This window comes from Monodon monoceros, unplaced genomic scaffold, assembly GCF_005190385.1.
Source record: "Monodon monoceros isolate NGI ecotype Baffin Bay Population unplaced genomic scaffold, NGI_Narwhal_1 Super_Scaffold_12, whole genome shotgun sequence".
Lineage (NCBI taxonomy): Eukaryota > Metazoa > Chordata > Mammalia > Artiodactyla > Monodontidae > Monodon > Monodon monoceros.
This window is the reverse complement of record NW_021703768.1, coordinates 87,783,618-87,800,552: the sequence shown is the minus strand read 5'-3', so window position 1 is coordinate 87,800,552 and position 16,935 is coordinate 87,783,618. Positions and strand designations below refer to the sequence as shown.

The 16,935-nt window shown below is 41.5% G+C and overlaps 1 protein-coding gene across 2 annotated transcripts in view; it reads left to right on the top strand.

The window, feature by feature from the left end:
- The window catches only part of EFNA5 (ephrin A5), a 276,148-nt gene extending 268,432 nt beyond the window's left edge, over nucleotides 1-7,716 (top strand). Inside the window, exons 3-5 of one of the 2 annotated variants that reach the window (XM_029216536.1) lie at nucleotides 932-997; nucleotides 1,394-1,474; nucleotides 6,717-7,716. In XM_029216536.1, coding sequence (XP_029072369.1) covers nucleotides 932-997; nucleotides 1,394-1,474; nucleotides 6,717-6,838 — 269 coding nt within the window. In that variant the 3' untranslated portion in view covers nucleotides 6,839-7,716. The remainder of the gene's footprint in view (nucleotides 1-931; nucleotides 998-1,393; nucleotides 1,475-6,716) is intronic. The other variant, XM_029216537.1, reaches the window with a different exon arrangement.
- The last annotated feature ends 9,219 nt before the right edge of the window (nucleotides 7,717-16,935 follow it).

Below are 16,935 nucleotides of genomic sequence, written 5' to 3'. Positions count from 1 at the left end.
GAGGAAAGTATGCAGCACTCGTTTCTGTAACTTTTGTCATCTTTAGAATGCATGTGTAAACATATGTGATTGTTAAGGGTCTCACTGCCTTGGAAATCCCTTTGACATTATGCTGGGTGTACTGAGGGGAGATCATCTTTCAAACGCAGGGGAAGTTTACAGTCTTATTATCTTGAAGAGGAGAAGAAAGTTTCTTCCTCAAATGATTTATAACTTGAAACATGTTGTCATGTTTTGGTAAGCCCACTTTATTAATTCCATCCTTCTCTGTGGCAAATTTTTAAAAATAAATGTACCATTGCAACCCAGTACTTTCTCAATAGCATATTGTACTTATAATAGCCTGATGGAAGTTGCTGGGTTTGGTTTAGTCATACAGAATGTGGAGCCAAGTTCTGAGTAAAACCTCTAATTGAATTACCTGCAAAGCACTGACAGACGGGCTTTCAGGACAGACAGAGCTTTGCTTTCCCCAGCAGAACTAGGTCATGTTTAAGTTGGCCTTGTAACTGTTAACTGGATTTTGCCAACGCTTACACCCTGGGCTCTGGTGGCTGCGGGGGCCCCTTTCCTGCTCTCTATGAAAGCAGGAGGACTCGTGGGGCGTTATCTCCTTATTTTAGAGAAAACTGATTACAGATCAAGTTAAACGCAAGAGACTTTGAAATAAGAATCCAAAGTATTCTTCTGTAGATTACCAACGTTCTTGCATGATTCTTTCTTTATTGTATTGCAAAGGAAAGACAGGTATAGGAAAGTAGCCCTTTTGATGGCAGGCAGTCAGTCAGTGTCAGTCTGAAAAGTATTTCTGTTTCATCTTCTGGGAAGAATTCATGAAAGAATTTACTGTGGCCCAGTTGCATTTGCAAATGAATAATCTGGTGGTGTTCTCTCCTTTCTCTCTTGCTCTCTCTTTTTGTCTCTTCCACAGCCTCTGCAATCCCAGATAATGGAAGACGGTCCTGTCTAAAGCTCAAAGTCTTTGTGCGACCAACAAGTAAGTTCACTAAAATGAGCTTCCGAGGGTGGCTTCACTGCGCATGCTCTATTGTGTGGTCTGGTTCACAGCGGTAAAACTTTTTTTTTACTGTAAATCCTGTGTGGTATCTGTTTTGTATTATCAACATCCATGTTTCAGTTTTCATCAAATTTTTTCTCATTATTTTTCATGATGCCTTTATTTTAAGTACACAGCAGTTGCTAACTTGTTGTTTCTCAGACTGTTGTACGTGCACAGCAAATGGGAACAATATTGGCATTTGGATACATGCCACTGATTGCAAAACAGTCTCTCCATAAGTAAAAGGAAAAATTAGAAAGAAAAAAGAAAGAAGCGGGAGTTTAAGGGTGTCTTCACTAACATATTTGGCTGTTATCTCTATTTTTGTTATAGATAGCTGTATGAAAACTATAGGTGTTCATGATCGTGTTTTCGATGTTAACGACAAAGTAGAAAATTCATTAGAACCAGCAGGTTAGTATGCTTAGAGAATCTCTCTTAACAAATGCATCTCTCTCTGGTGCTTCAGTACTTTTTTTCCTTTCTTCCTCTCCGCATGCTTGCATGTTACAGATGCTCTGCTTTTGCTCATTGCTAGCAACGCTAATATTACTTATATTCTACCTCATTCCTCCAGTATCTCTGTGTAATGCATGTTAGATAAATTATGACTTTTCTTTTTTTTTGACATGGGTTTGATACAATGCAGTATCCTAGTATAGAAGCCCCATCAGAAAGCTAAAAGTCTCACTACTTTTTTACCATATCCTCTGAGCATGCTGGTGAATTACTGTGACTATTAATGGATCTGTTTTCATGTAAGACAGAAAAAAATTTCTACTCTATGTGCTTATAAAACTTTACTTTCATAGTATATCCAAATCTATGGATAAGAGTAATAAGACTACTGCACAAAATAGCAACTAATTCAACCTGTTTAGTTTTCTCTAGAAATTCACATGCATCACTGAACTGATCTAAAGGACTTCATTTTACTTCAAATATTATTTGTGCTGTTGTCAATAGAAATAGGTCTGGAGAAGCATAACCATGTTGCCTCCTAACACCACAAACTCACGCACCTGCTGCTCCCACAAACGTATCCGCAGTAGTCTGTCGAGCCAAACGTGATCCTTGATTACTGAGGCAAAACAAGTATCGAGGATAAGTAAATCTTTCTTTTCTACTACTTCTATCTTCCATACCCCCAAACTTTCCCATCACTATGAAGAAAAATAAAACCCACCAACGGGATCGTTGAAGCCTTTGTACTGCAGCATACTGTGGATAATGTAAACTCTGTAAACTCTCCACTTGGTTATAAATTCAATCTGGCTCTTTAATGCAGCTAGACTGATTATGAGGTGGGGGGGAGCCCTCTATCCTCTGTTCACTGAGGAGTGTGCCTCAAAGCCCCTGGATGCCCACCTACCTGCGGTTTCCTTTCCTCACCCCTACTTGCTTGAGATCTCCTGTGACTATCTCAAAGCTTAAGGACAGTGGAATTATTTCCTCTTCCCAGAAAGTTGTAAGCCCCCTCTTATGTAAACCGAGACTTTTTTTTCACCTATTTGCAGTAGGACTTACCTTTCTGATGGCCCTGGAAATTAAAAGGTTGTGAGGTCCACTTTATCCTTTGAGTACTGTTACTGGGACACACAGTCAATGAGCCTTAGGGAAACTTACCTTGAGTAAATGTGGTGCCTCAGGGCATACAATAGCTTCCACGTTGTAACTGACAGGAAGGGTTAGGCTTTTTCCCCAAGCATTCCTGTTTTTCTAAGGCAGGCATCTTATCTAGAGCACAGAGGAGAGGTGTGTACAATAAGCTCTCAGAGGCCTTAGTGGCTCCCCAGGGATCCGTTAGCTGCTTTAGAAAGTTGCAAGGAATGAGTGCTGACACGGAGACATTTTAATTGTGTTCTGGAAATCTGGAAGCATTACTGTGGCTTTTCAAGGTTCCAGACTCCTCACAAGCTTGAGGACTTGGGCCATCACAGGATCTGTGAGTGAGGTGAGATCTTTTAAGGACCCCAGAGTCTACACTCTTCCTTTTGTAACTTGCCCAGGCCATGCAGCGAGTTACACACAGATCCAGGTGTAATATTCATATTTCTCAACTGCCATTCCTACATTAGTATAAAAGGATTCTCTTACCATTGCTAGACATAGAGATGTCCACGGAGAGAGCTTTTACTATCTTGGCTTTGTTCATAAGTCATGTGTAGGCTGACCGGCAGGGTTGGGCATGTTATAAGTTACCCTGAATTAAGAGTTTTTGATGTACACCGTCGCAGAATGTAGGCAGAGCTTTCCAGTAATCTTTTTTCCAGGTAAATTCCGTTGCCTATCGGGAAAGCAAGAAGCTGTTTAGAAACATAACAGATTGCATGTTTTTCACTGGTAATGAAGAGACACACTGAGGACTGTTCTGACATTAAGAAAACTACCTTTGAATTCAACTAATGATAAAATGCAAGATGCTAACATGGGAACATATTTCACTGTCTTTGGGGAAACAGACTCTTTTTCAGTGAGCATTTAAGTCCATGATGGCCCCCAAATCTACACACCTGTAACTGACAGAAGTTTGCAAAGCTTTGACAGAATGTGGTCAGACTGTGTGTGTGTGTGTGTGTGTGTGTGTGTGTTGGGGAGAGGCATGCAGGTGTGCTTGCAGGAAGAAGCTCCCTGAGTCAGTCATGACTATATTTAAGGGCATTCTGGTGATCACCTTCACTAAAGAAGTAAGACAAGGTTGAACTACGATCCCTGGCTGCACGAATGCAATAGTAGATTTGATACTTCCCTGTACTCCTTCGAAAATTCACACTTGCAGCTCCGCACCACTGTGCTGGATGGTTGAGTGCAGACCCAGACTTTATGAAGCCAGCAAGGCTGAAAGGATTCCACTGCATGTTCTCAGCAATGTATACTAATTCACCTGTCTTTGGAATGTGTTTGTCTCTTTTGTTTGCTTGCACACTCTGCCTGCCAGTTTCCTATCATCAGGGATACAGGATGATCTCAGGGCACACATATGCCACATAATATGCTCCAAAATATTGCTCGTATTCTCTCCGTTAACCACTGAAAACCCTCATGTTGTGGAATCCTGTAGCCAGGAGGCAAGACTTGATTTGGCTTCTGAAGAGAAGTATTTTCTTTTTCCAAGCCACATTCACTGTTACAAGTTTTAGAAGTTCTCTCGTGTTTAGGTGTAATTTCCATTGGGATAGATTTTGCTTATGACTTCCTCTTTAGAATTCTGAAATTGCTCAGACTTACCTAAATAACAAACAAACAGCCTGTTTTTCATTTTGCTTCCCGGGGGGCCACAGAATCTCCCAACACTGAGGGCCCTGTTTAATCAAAGGATGCTCTGTAGAATCCTGAGGCAGGACCAATGTTACAGTGAGAAGAGAAGAACCCTGGTCCCCTAAGGGGACTGATTTTCTCCTTTGAGGGCAAGAGGGTACTTACTGGTTGGTTGCCTAGAAAAAGGTTAATTCCAAAGATGGCCATGACTTGAGGATCAAAAGGCACATTGGCCTCATGGCTTCTCTTATATGACAAACAAACGCTTTCGTCTCAAAGGTGTGCAAGGTTCATTCCCCCGTCTTGTGCCGTGTGGGCCTAGAGCATGGACAGCCCTCGCTGAGCACCCTGGTCAGACTGAGAAGGCGAGTCCCCTTCAAGCTCACAACTGAGTATCTACGTGTTACTTGGGTACCTCTTTTATCAGTACACTTCCAAACTTTACAAGGAAGAGGACTGGGTAATATGTTGGTGAAGATAAGACTGAGAAGAACCCAATAGCTGATGTAATTTCAGGTGTATAAATATAAGTGGTATTTCAAAATGAACTCTGGAATCCTCTGGGTTTATGGTTCTTTCACAATTAAGCCTGAAGTACTCCATTATTCCGAATAACAACAGGTTGGTGCTCTTAAGACAGTGATTTGGATTTTATTTTCAGGGCTGTTAAGGGCATTTATGTCTACCTCCTAACTACAGATTTAATACATTTGCAAGGCTAAGAAACGGCAGAGAATAGAGTCCACAAGTATTTGACTGCATCATGTGGGGCTTTACATTTTCCCCTGCATCCATTTAACTTCCCATTCTTGCTCCCTAACCTTCTCTAGTCCCCTAAGCTAATAGGTGTTCCATGCAGGTTTGCTAAGGTCCAGGAGAGGAGAGCAAATTTGACACAGGGATGCAGCAGCTTCTACACGTGGGGACAGGCTAAAATGATACGAGCACTCCAGAGCAGAAGCCTCAATGCTGAGAAGACATATTTCTAAGTTCATATAGGGAGTGAATGTAATGAACAGAAACAGCCCATGTGAGCATACCTGAAGTAAGTAGAGACCAGCCTGAGCCTGCAAGGTGGTCGCTTTAGGACAAATAACAGGGAGTGTGACTCTGCCTAGTAAAGAAGAAGCATCCCTATTGTGACATGCTGTGTGATGTGAAAACAGAAATGAATTTAACAGAATAGAGTTATTAATCCATTAAGGTGTTCGAGGTGGGTCATTCAGGGATGTCTAGCGATTATCCTTTGAGGTCTACAGAATTGGGAACAACCACTAGAGTCTCACTTGTACCCATTCTCTCTGACTGACCATACAGTGAATCCAGCCTGACAATCGCTGAGCCTCCTACAGGAAGTTCTCCTGATGCTAAAATAAAATCTACCAAAGAATCCCACTGGTGGCCCCACGTGTAGTTCAGAGATCACTGAGTCTAAAAGCACGAGTTAAGCCAGGTGGAAGGAAGAAGACCGGCAACGCCAGAGCATAGCATGGCTCATGGGCAAGCCTCCAGTCTACCTTTAGGTACTAATTGCTGCAAAGTTCCTGTTTCGAAGTTAAGCCTGTTAATCAGGCAGCTCAGGAAGGCTATCCGAGTCAGAGGCAGTCTCATAGAACACTTTATAGCGAAATAAAAGGAGCTTACCTCACGTAATCCACTTTATTTAGAGGAAAGTTTGCATCCACACTGATAATTCATGTGCCCAGCTTCAGCCTGACAAAAATAAAAATAGTCAAGTTCAAGTAATTTAATCCTGGAGACACAGGGTTTGTAATAGAAATAGCACCACAATTGATTCCTAATTGCAGGCAAGCCAGTGGGCACCGATTTATTTAGGTTTGGTGAGCACTATGTGTAGTTTAGTTAAAATGCTGTTGTTTTGGCATTTAATTCTTCACATTTGAAAATTCATCTAGACGTCCAACAACCAGGCATTCAACACTAATCCTATGAAACCGCTAAAAAGAGGAAAAGGGCAGCCCATTCTGGTTAGCCACTAATGTGCCAACATTAACTGCATCCTGCCACCCCGACCCCCGTTACTTGCTCCTCCAGGGCATATTGGGTTTAAAAGGTACATTCAGATACCAAGTTTGTGCATGGTGTGTTTGACTGCTAGCAAACCTGAGTAGCTCACGTGCCAGAGGTTACAGTGTGCACATTTTTCACCTCAGTTTTTAAGGAAAGTATTAATATTGCCAAGAAAGTGCAATTTTCTCTGCCTCTCCATTGTTTGCTGTAAATAATGAGTGATTATGCAGACATGAAAGTCAATGGTGGCACAAGGTTCATTACCCTACTCTGCAGAGGGTGGCGCGGTCTGTTAACAGCAGGCTGCTGCAAGAGGGTTATTAAGGATGTGAAATCTCATTGGAATGTGTGCTTTCTATTTGAACAGATGATACCGTACACGAGTCAGCCGAGCCATCCCGCGGCGAGAACGCGGCACAAACACCAAGGATACCCAGCCGCCTTTTGGCAATCCTACTGTTCCTCCTGGCGATGCTTTTGACATTATAGCACAGTCTCCTCCCATCACCTGTCACAGAAAACATCAGGGTCTTGGAACACCAGAGATCCACCCAACTGCTCATCCTAAGAAGGGATTTGTTATTGGTTTTTTGGCAGATGTCAGATTTTTATTTTCTTTCCTTCAGCCTGAATTCTAAGCAACAACTTGGGGCCGGGGGAGCTAACATAGTTGCTGCCTCCCTCACCTCACCCCACCCCTGCCCTTGCCTTCTCTCACCCCTTGCAAATTAGATGGACTCCAGATGAAAATGCCCAGTGGTTATAGTGCCACCCGTGGTCGTCTGCTCCTGTGCATTCTCCTCCAAGAGCTCACCTCCTGTAGCGTACTGTCAGCGGTATGTGGACGAGGAAGGATAGTGGCAGATGCAGCCGGTGATGGCGAGGCCCAGGAGGGTTTTCCTCTCCCACGCAACACTTATGCCTTCTCATTCAGGACTGTAAGATGATCGTGCAGGGCATCATGTCACCATGTCAAGTCCAGAGGGGAGGGATTAAGAATAGATATAATACTACACCATTTCCTCTAGGAGTATATAAATGAACAGGCTTCTGAAAGGTTGAGACACTGGTTTTCTGTTTTTTGTTTTTGTTTTTTTAAAAAGGTGACTGTCTTAAAGCATTCTTGACAGCAAAACTTGTGCTCCGTAAAAGAAGCCTTTTGTCTAGGAGGCGGGTCGAGTGCCGGAATGTTAGCACAGAGCAAGTGTGAAAACACGCTACGTTGGGTGGGGGATATATATGTGTGAGTGCCTCTAATTTTTTTGGTGACTGGGCAGTGCACACCAGATTTTTTTTCCTTTGAATAGAGATCACCATGGTGCTACAACTTTTTTTTTTTCTTTTTTTTTTTTTTAAAGAAACTGAAAGAGGCATTTTTACAAATAAAGTGACCTTCCCCGAGGCTGACAAGCCAGGGTTGATGAGTGTATATGGAATAGCTTTGGATACTCCTCTGGGGGAACAATGTGTACCAAGGAAAGGGTGTCAGTGGCCAGAGGAGATGTAATTTGGCTTTGCTGGAGCGCCAGTGTGCTGTGGCCTTTCCCTGACTCCCACCCTCATACCCACACTTTGCTCCACACTCCACGACTACAGGGGCTCAGACACAAACCCCTGTCCCCGGAAGAGTCAATACTACTTGGGAGGGCTAAAGGGAAATTTGGAATAAAAATTCCAAAGTCTGGAACGAAAAAATTCAAGAGTTGATTTTATATTCTTTCCCTTTCTGACACAGCCTGAAGCGTAGGGGGAACATATGTTTATCTGTGGGAGATAAACAAGATGGAGTCCCAAAGACTTTAACAAACTATTTTTTTAAAAATCCACTAGAATAGAATATACATTATTTAGATATACTTTATGCTGACAGTGAGCATATATGCTTGTCCTATTTAAACCTGTGAGAAAAAGTGGTATCCCTTGATACATTTAGAAATATGGGGGGGGGCTGCCTTGTTTCATTGTAGGGGTGGGCAAGAGGACAGTAAATCAGCACGGCCAACAGGGATGTTCCCAGTCGATTACCAGGAAATGCAAGCCTTGGGGGCTGCTACTGGTGAGGCTGTCACGAACTTTGAACTCCAAAGCCTAGACAGGGAAAAGTGTCAGACCAATGGAAAAGAAAAGAAATCAAGCAAGCCTTTTTTGCTGTTGCAGGACATGTCAATAGAAACCATGCCTTTCAAAACAAAACAAAAAATAAATGCAATGATCGTGTAAGATGTGAAAAACTGGAAGCGTTCCAGCACAATAAGGACTTTTTTAAAACTGGGTTTTTTTTAACGTACATGTTTAAAAAGAGGGGTCATATTATGGATAGACTTCATGAATGGGAATTTGCTAAGAACTGTGAGTAGTTCTGAATTAGAGAGATATGTGAATGAAAGGCAGCTGTAAAGGCGCCGCACGCTGGAGAGTTGTACACATGTTGAAATGTAATCTGGGCTTACCCGATCCGTTTGGAGTGGATGTTAATGCTGGGTCTGTTCGCACTTGGAACCACGTGAGAGGTTGCCAGCCTCTCCGATTAAATCCTATTCCCCCAGACATCAGGAACTTCTCTGGAGTGGCAGAGTCTTATCACAGAAGGCAGCCACCATTTCACTGAAACGAAAGTTCACAGCATTGGATTATTTTTTGCATTAACTATTTGTATAGTCAGAACTCTCAGTAATATCCAGTAATACTTCTTTTTTATTAATAGTTAGTTACAGTCTTGTTGGTCCAGTGGGACTTGGGTAGGGGGAAAAAGATGCCTTCTAAAATGGATCAATGGAACCAAAATAATATTGCATGTTCTATGACCACAAGGAAATCAAATGATCCTGTAATGATTCCAGTTAGTCATAACTACATTATCAGTGCTAATTTCATTTTAGAAATGGTGACTTCTGTGGTTTTTCTAGCATTTGTCTCTAACAAATGATAAAATAATTAATTACTCATGGCCCTCTCTGCCACTGTCTTTCATTTTTCACAGTGAAATTAGACCCCTTCACCACTGTGCCACTACAAATTAAATGTGGAAAAAAAAAAAAAAAAAAAGCAAGACTATCCACACCAGTAGACAATGTGCTTCTCTACCTAAAAGTGACGTGACTGTAGGTAACGCTTGCCACGGAGTTTTCAAGAAGACGATTGGTATCATGCAGTTTTCATCTTGTCCAAAAAGTGCTGGTGGCCTTTTGTGATGGTGTTAACAACCCTCAGGGGGCTTAGGAGGATGTCGACGCAACTTTGTAGCAGCTTTTAATTTCAAAAACAATTCAAAAGTATGAAGGGCAGCCTTTGCTGCCTCTCAGCCCCAGTCAGTCAAACCCCAGCGACCTTTGCCCCTGGTTGCCAAGGGCTTTGCAACGTGAAGCAGGGAAATAAGGATCTGTCTGTTTAGTGGATACCGTGTATCCTTTAATAGACCAGGTAATAGTTTGTGTTAGTTTAGACTATTGTTTTGTACTGTACTTTCTTGGGTGGCAGAGGAAAGAAAAGTAAAACGTTAAAAAAAACTGCATTCTTTAAATTCTGTATTATTAGCAACCTCTGTTGTATATAGTGTTTGATAATAAAGTATTAATTTGATTCTTATGCCTTTTGTAAGTGAGAACAATAGTCTTTCAGGATACAAAACATGCATTGAGGCTTTGAAACATCCAATGTAGACGTGGCTAAGAAGAGTCACAAACGGCCGAGACACCGCTCCATACAGGACTCACGTGTGGTCACCGCCCTCCCAATCTTAAGACTCCACCATCTTGGGACCTGGAACAACATGACTTTTTTGATCAACATTTTGTCCTCAATGTTTTCAAGGTCTGATGTTGGAGCCCTGTGGTGTTTCCCACCGCCCCCCCACCCCCGGCATGTTGGTTTGAGAAGGTTTAGGGAATTTAGTAACGGCCCTGTACCTTGGTTTGGTCTTCTGTTTGTGGTGGTTTTCATTCTTCCCCAGGAAGAGTCTTGTCAGTATCATGTGCAGCCCAAGCATGGGAAAGGTTTCAAACCAGTTCATTTAGGAAGGTTAAACGGGGGTTCTTTCTCTCTGAGTCATTGTGAAAGGAAGAGTCACACAGTACCTGTGGACTTTCAGGGACTTTGTCTCTGGTGCCTTAGCAACGGCAGCAGCCATTTTTATTAGTTTCCCCAAAATTTAAAACAAAAAACAGTTTAAACCCCTTCCCTCCATTCACTGCCCTCAGAGCTGTGATCACTAGTTTTTCTTTTGGAAACCACCTCCACCAACAAATACTCCCGTTTGCCTACACTCCCCCCCCCTTTTATTTCTTATGTTTACTTTTTCTGTCTCTCGACTTCCTCCCACTTTTGGTTTTCCCTCAGAACCGTGAATGGGCAGGTCTGTCTCTGGTTTGGCATCACTGAGTTTTTCCCATGCATTTGCCCCAGAGCTGCTCGGATGTGAGACAAATCTCCCTACAATGGGCTTGCTCCCATTGTCTGTACAGTTTAATAGATGCTGGCATGTTGGAGGTTACCCATGAGTCCAAATCCGCTTTCCATGCTTACTCTTGACACCCCATTGAAGCCACTCATTGTGCGTGCGTCTGGGTGTGAAGTCCAGCTCCGTGTGGTCCTGTGCTTGTACTGCCCGCTTTGCAGTTCCTTTGCACTTACTCATCGAGTGCTGTTTTGAAATGCTGACATTATATAAACGTAAAAGAAAATGTAAAAAAAAAAAAAACAAAACACACACACAAACAAACCCATACGATCTGTATTTGTATATACACGTGTCCGTACAAGTATACCTAAATAAAAATTAAAGATTTTCATCATTTTAATTGGAGCCCTCCTTCTACTTCTTTGTTCCTTGAATGACGCCTTTATTTCAGGGGCTACTTGTACTCTGCTGATTTTTTCAAAATCTTTGTGGACAGAAAAGATAATACGACAAGCACAAGAGAAGGCCTGAGAAGGTCAAAGAATGTGCAGGGTTTGAAATGGTCAAGTATCTAGGCACATTCCAGTTATTCTGATGAGAAAATAGTGAGATTTCAGTCTTGTCTCAGTATCTGAGCCTTAAAATAGGCACTATGACAAGCCCTGCATCCTAAAACAAGTGTTAAATTCAAGAGCTAAACACATTATGTTCTTTTACTTTGCATGTATTTATCTATTTTTTCACCTCATCAAGAAAAAGATAAAAATAATCATTTTACAGCAAATATACTTCCCAAAGAAAGAATGACAGTAATGACAATAATCACCTCAGTACAATCCCAAGCCACAATTCTCACTACCAAGGAAAATTAATTTACTGCTGTGTGACCTTGGGCAAGTCACACAATAAATATCTTTGGGACTCACTTTCCTTATCAGTTAATAACAAGGTTGTATAAGTGCTTTGATTTTTAAAATATTGCCCTTGCTGGACACTGGGAAGCCCGTTCTGCATCGGAGTGATGTGAGTTTTTTGTCTTTGATGATGACATTGCTATAAGCACAATTTGAGAATTTCATCTGTAGATGGAAAAAGCATCAAATGTCTGACAAAATAGACACCTAATGCATTTCAAGACTTGGCTTTAATTATACCATGTTAACATTAAACTCATTGAAAGCTTTTTATTATACTTAATTATTTGACAGGGCACTAAACACTAATTACAACTCACTGTAACCTTTTTTGCTAATGAAGAATGACAGCTTTATAGAATGAGGAACAACTCATTAAAAAGAGATGTACTGCACTACCTATGTGATATTTTCAAGCCAGAACAGCATTATGTGGTCATTTTCATCATCACCATCATCATCAAAAGCATTTAAGTGATCGTGACATTGTGCTCAGCGCTATGCAGAATAAAGTTAATGTTTACAACCCGTACTTGTAAAGTTTACAACATAAGGCAGACATTGCGTGTAAACATAACACGGTAACGATCTATAGAGAAAATATAAAATTCAAGCATTTTTATTATACATAAATGAGAAAGGAGATAGATGAGAAAAAAAAGATCGGGATTTTAAGATTAGAAAGCTTAGAGTTAAAGGAAATTATCTTGTCAAAATGGGGTTAAGAGCTTCTTACAAAATAGAAATCTTGGTGGGTTAAAAAGCACTGTGGGCTTAAAAAGGACAGTAGAGTGCATGGAGTCAATTTTCATAGTAGCTACAAAGGTGACTCTGGAGATGAGAAAACCTGAGTATCGTTGAAGCAAATTATGAGGAGACTGGTCCAGAGAAATCACCTTAGTGCCCTAAGAAAGCAGGGGAAGCGATGAAAAGATGACAACTTCCGATTCTGCTTTAGAGAATAATCATACACCTGTTCTGGAAGCTGAGACTGTATCTACATTGAATTGTGAGCTGTCCAGGATCTCAGCCAAGATGAAGCCTACATTTTCTTAGATTAGAGCAAAGGGATAAAAGTGCAAAACATTGAAAAGTGGGGACTAAGATCATTTGAAAGTGGCTGTGAGTCCCTGATTAAAGAGGCCAGTTCCTGATAGATAGTGCTGCACACATAACAGGAAAGCAGACAGGACCGGAGATAGGACATAAGCAGTGCTGCAAGAACCACGCTTCGGTAGCAAAGTATTTGGAATTCTTGAGTCGCCTAAGTTGTTATACAAAAAGAATCAAAGGAGAAATTGTGGTGAGTAAGACACATATATGGATTTGAATCTCTTATCCCAGTGATAATGATTAGAATCTTTCACCTCTTATTATAGGAATGTGTATAACCTAGGTGCCATAAAGGAAGTTCAAGATAATTCTGATGAGCTGCTCATTGACCATTCTAACAGTTTTTTAGGAACTACTGGCAAAACAGTTTCTTAGAGATTGTTTGCAAAGCTTAGTTCCATATTCTGCTGATAACATAAGCATACTTTAGGAAAGCTCTGGCAAAAATGCTGTGAAAAGCATGATGATTTTTGCACAGTCCCTCTGGAAAACAAGTGTTCTGAAAATGATTGCAAATAACTAATCAGGCCGATATTCTCCGTCAGTTTTTAGTTTGATACATTCCTCTATATTGGTCAAGTTGTTCAGTGGTTAAATACATATGTGCGCCTATTTTTAAAATGGAGTTGTAAGTGCTGATGGACCCTGTGAGCAGTAAGTTTGCAATAATTCTGTGTTCTTTTTAAAATATGGATGATAAATGAATGTACAAGATTCTTTTAAAAAGGCAAGAAATTGCATTGCCCAAGGAATTGGTCAAGAGCATCACCGAGGGTTCATTTGCTTTGGGGAAGGGGTGATTAGCCAACCACTCTTAAAAAAAAAATAGCACCTAAGTAAAAACAGTGAACTTGTTGTACAAATGCTGCTTCCAGGCAAGTTCCCTCCCTCCCTTCCCCTTTCCAAACAGAAAGCAGCTTCTAAGCCCTTCCTATACATGATGTCTGGAGTGGCAGAAGAAAGGGGACCAAAGGCCTCAAGTACAGCACATCCCAACATAATGACCCTTTTGACAATTCCCGTCAGAGATCCTCATACTCTCTTCCCAAGAACTGCAGTACACTCTGAGATTAAAGCATGATTTCATTAGTTTTCATTAAAAGATCACCCCTGGTTCCATTCTGAGTGTCCCATGAGTTCTGCCATCTTACTCCCAGCAATGGTACTACTTAGTGTCCACCCTGAAGGAAGGTCAAATAAAAAGAACTTTCAGTTCCTCTTCTTGTTGTCTGCTTTTTGACTCAGTTTAAGTCCTAAGTATGGGGGTTTCTGTAACATTAATAAAAGAAACATTTTTAGTAACAACCCCTATCACAACACCCTGGGACGAGGATGCCAGCATCAGAGCCACGGTGCGGACACGGGAGGACCTGACAATTTGGGGTAAAAGCACTACCCCTGATGCTGTCACTGAGAGTTAATTCAGAAGAATTCAATCTACTGGGTGGCTCTCTGAGTCAATAACGTGCTTTGAAATATCCTGGATTTAAAAAAAAAAAAAAAATCCTGGATTTTAGTCATGATTATTCAAGCAAGAACTTCATGTCACTTGGTAACACACGGATGCTTGTTGATCTTGACAAGAACACAAAGAGGGGGACCAAAAAAAATCTCTAAGATTACAATGGTAAAGCAGAACAAAATATTTTTGCATGCTGTTTTGTTCACAAGTGCCAGGTGCTCCCTCAAACTGCATATATCATTTGAGATGCAAGTAGCCAAAGTCATTTTCTTTCCATCACAGCCATGAAACAAGTCAGTAAAATAAAAGAACATGTTTCTTCCTACACACATCTCAGAAAATGCATTTTATCAACACCTTATCCTCTCCTTTTGTGTTCAGAGCTTATTCTGTTGGGCCAAACAACAAAATCCCTGATTTGTGTAGCAGAGAGTGTGGAACACAGAACTCCCCTGAAATCTGTGCTTTGCTTTACTAGATCTGGACACATTTTCTGCAGTAGACAGAACAAGAAGTTCTGTGTCTTTTTTTATTCTTTCCTAAAGACAGTGTGCCAGCCAGCAAGCTGACTCCATTTATTTCTCCTACAGGGAGTCAGCGTGTTCCTTCTCCTGGAAGATGTAGGTACTTAAAATAGTAATAGGCTTTGTGGTTTACTGAGAGTATCTCATCCCAAGATCTTACGGGCATAAAGAAGAAAACATAAACTAATGGCTCTTTCCAACAAGCTTGGGAAGAATTAAATGGAAAGGAGGACTGTCACCATTCTTCCCTGGAGGTACAAGAAGAAAGCGACTTAAGTCAGGGAGCCCAGGGAAAGATCCAGAGTCAAGTAGACCCAAAATTTGGACAGAGGCCCCCAGTCTGTTCCTCTTCATTTCTAATAACTTGATTAAGAGCTCCAGCAAAAGGAAAACAAATGACACGTTTATCCCGTCTTTGAGAAGTTTTGAACGCAAAGCAGTTGGGAGAGGGGCACTAGGCAACTTCCCCAAATCTTCTTGTCTGTGAGTCAACTGTTTTATTATAAAAGTGGACTTTTTAAACAAAACTTTAATTCTGTAATTTCTCAAGATAGTCCCAGTTTCTGTGCATATTCAAACCTATCTAAAACTTAGGAAGAATTTAAGAGAAGAACAATTTGTATCATCTCCTCTTTCATTCGTTTTCCCCTAACCTACATTCACACACTCACACTTTTACATTTTTTTCTAATTTTATGTTTTCACAGCACTTTTTTTCTTGACATCATCTACGCTAAGCAGTGTAAGGACACTGAGGGTCACTTGAGATACATTTAAACATCAATCTGATAACATCTAAAGCCATAGGGTAAAAACTTAGTGGTTAAAAGAAATCCTGCTAGAGGACGGCCAGCCAGGCCCTGTGGTGTTCACAGATCTGACCACAGCGTGGATAATTTCCCAGGGCCCAGCTGTAAGTGGAAAAGTTTCTACACTGGCAGGGAGAATCACCTGACATTTTGAATCCTTGGTGTCTTTTCCTCAACTCAGCTGACTTTCCCACCCACAGAGTACCCCAAGTTCTGGAGCCAGACAGAGCCATCGTTACATCAGTGTTCAGGCCTACAACTTGCTTGATCAGTCTAGCTGGCTAAATATGAGGGTGTGGGCTATGAGCACCAGAGGATTAGGCTCTGTACCTCCAAAGGGCTGACTAGCCATGGCACGAGGATCCACAGAGGACTTCCTTGAACTCTCTCTCTAGGTTTAACTTAGTCTGGACTGGAAACCAGCGCAAATTACAAACCCTCCATTTACTTCTACTTCAGAGTTGAGGTTACCATGAATTAGAGTGCCCTGCATTCTGTGTGGGTCCTGCCCATCCCTGGTCCCTGTCAGTATTCAACAAAGCAAGTTAATCTCCCTGGTAAGTGACAGCTCTGCCCCTTGTAACTGGCATGGAATCAAGTTTTTAACTTGATTTAAGAGGTGAGAAGAATTCAGTGCCAGCTAGAGGATTCATTAGCAAGCTGAATCAGTTTTAGCTGGAATCTGTATGGCTGTCCTCATCTCTTAGTTCGGCTTTTTTAAAAATTTTCCTCTTATCATCGATCCAGTCCACAAGACTTACCAACTACTCTGTTTACTGAGGACACCAGGCTCCTTTGCTAAGTTGTTCACAGCCGGCTCACACAGCCCACTGCTCTGGCCCAAATTTTGACAGCTCCATAGAGAGGAGGGAAGCGTGGGAGAGTGCTACATTTCCACAGAAACTGACCAAAACTCCCCAAAATGCCATGGCGAAGCAAAAGCATCAGCAGAAATGGAGTCATCAGGAAGCCTAGTTATTGTGTGCAGTGGGTGGCCTTTCAGAAGCAGCCCCCCAAGTACCAGAAAATGTTTTCCATTCAAGCAATATGGGAAGAACCAAGAACCTACCTCAAAGGAACAGACATTCATTTTTTTGGTGGGTGATTTACAAAAGGGAAGATTGATTTTTCCACTCACTACAATATTTTCTCTGCTTCTAATCCCATTCTCTGCCCTGATCAAGTTTTATGGATGTATAGGCAGAAACAACTGAATGATGATTATGTAATTGGACATAAGGAAGAAGCCTTTGTCTAGCAAAATCCTGTAACTGGTACTGCACATCTGTGCTGCCCACTGTGCTCACAGAATCTTGGTGCAGTTGTCATCTGGAGACCCTCCCACTGGGAAATCTACATGAGAGACCG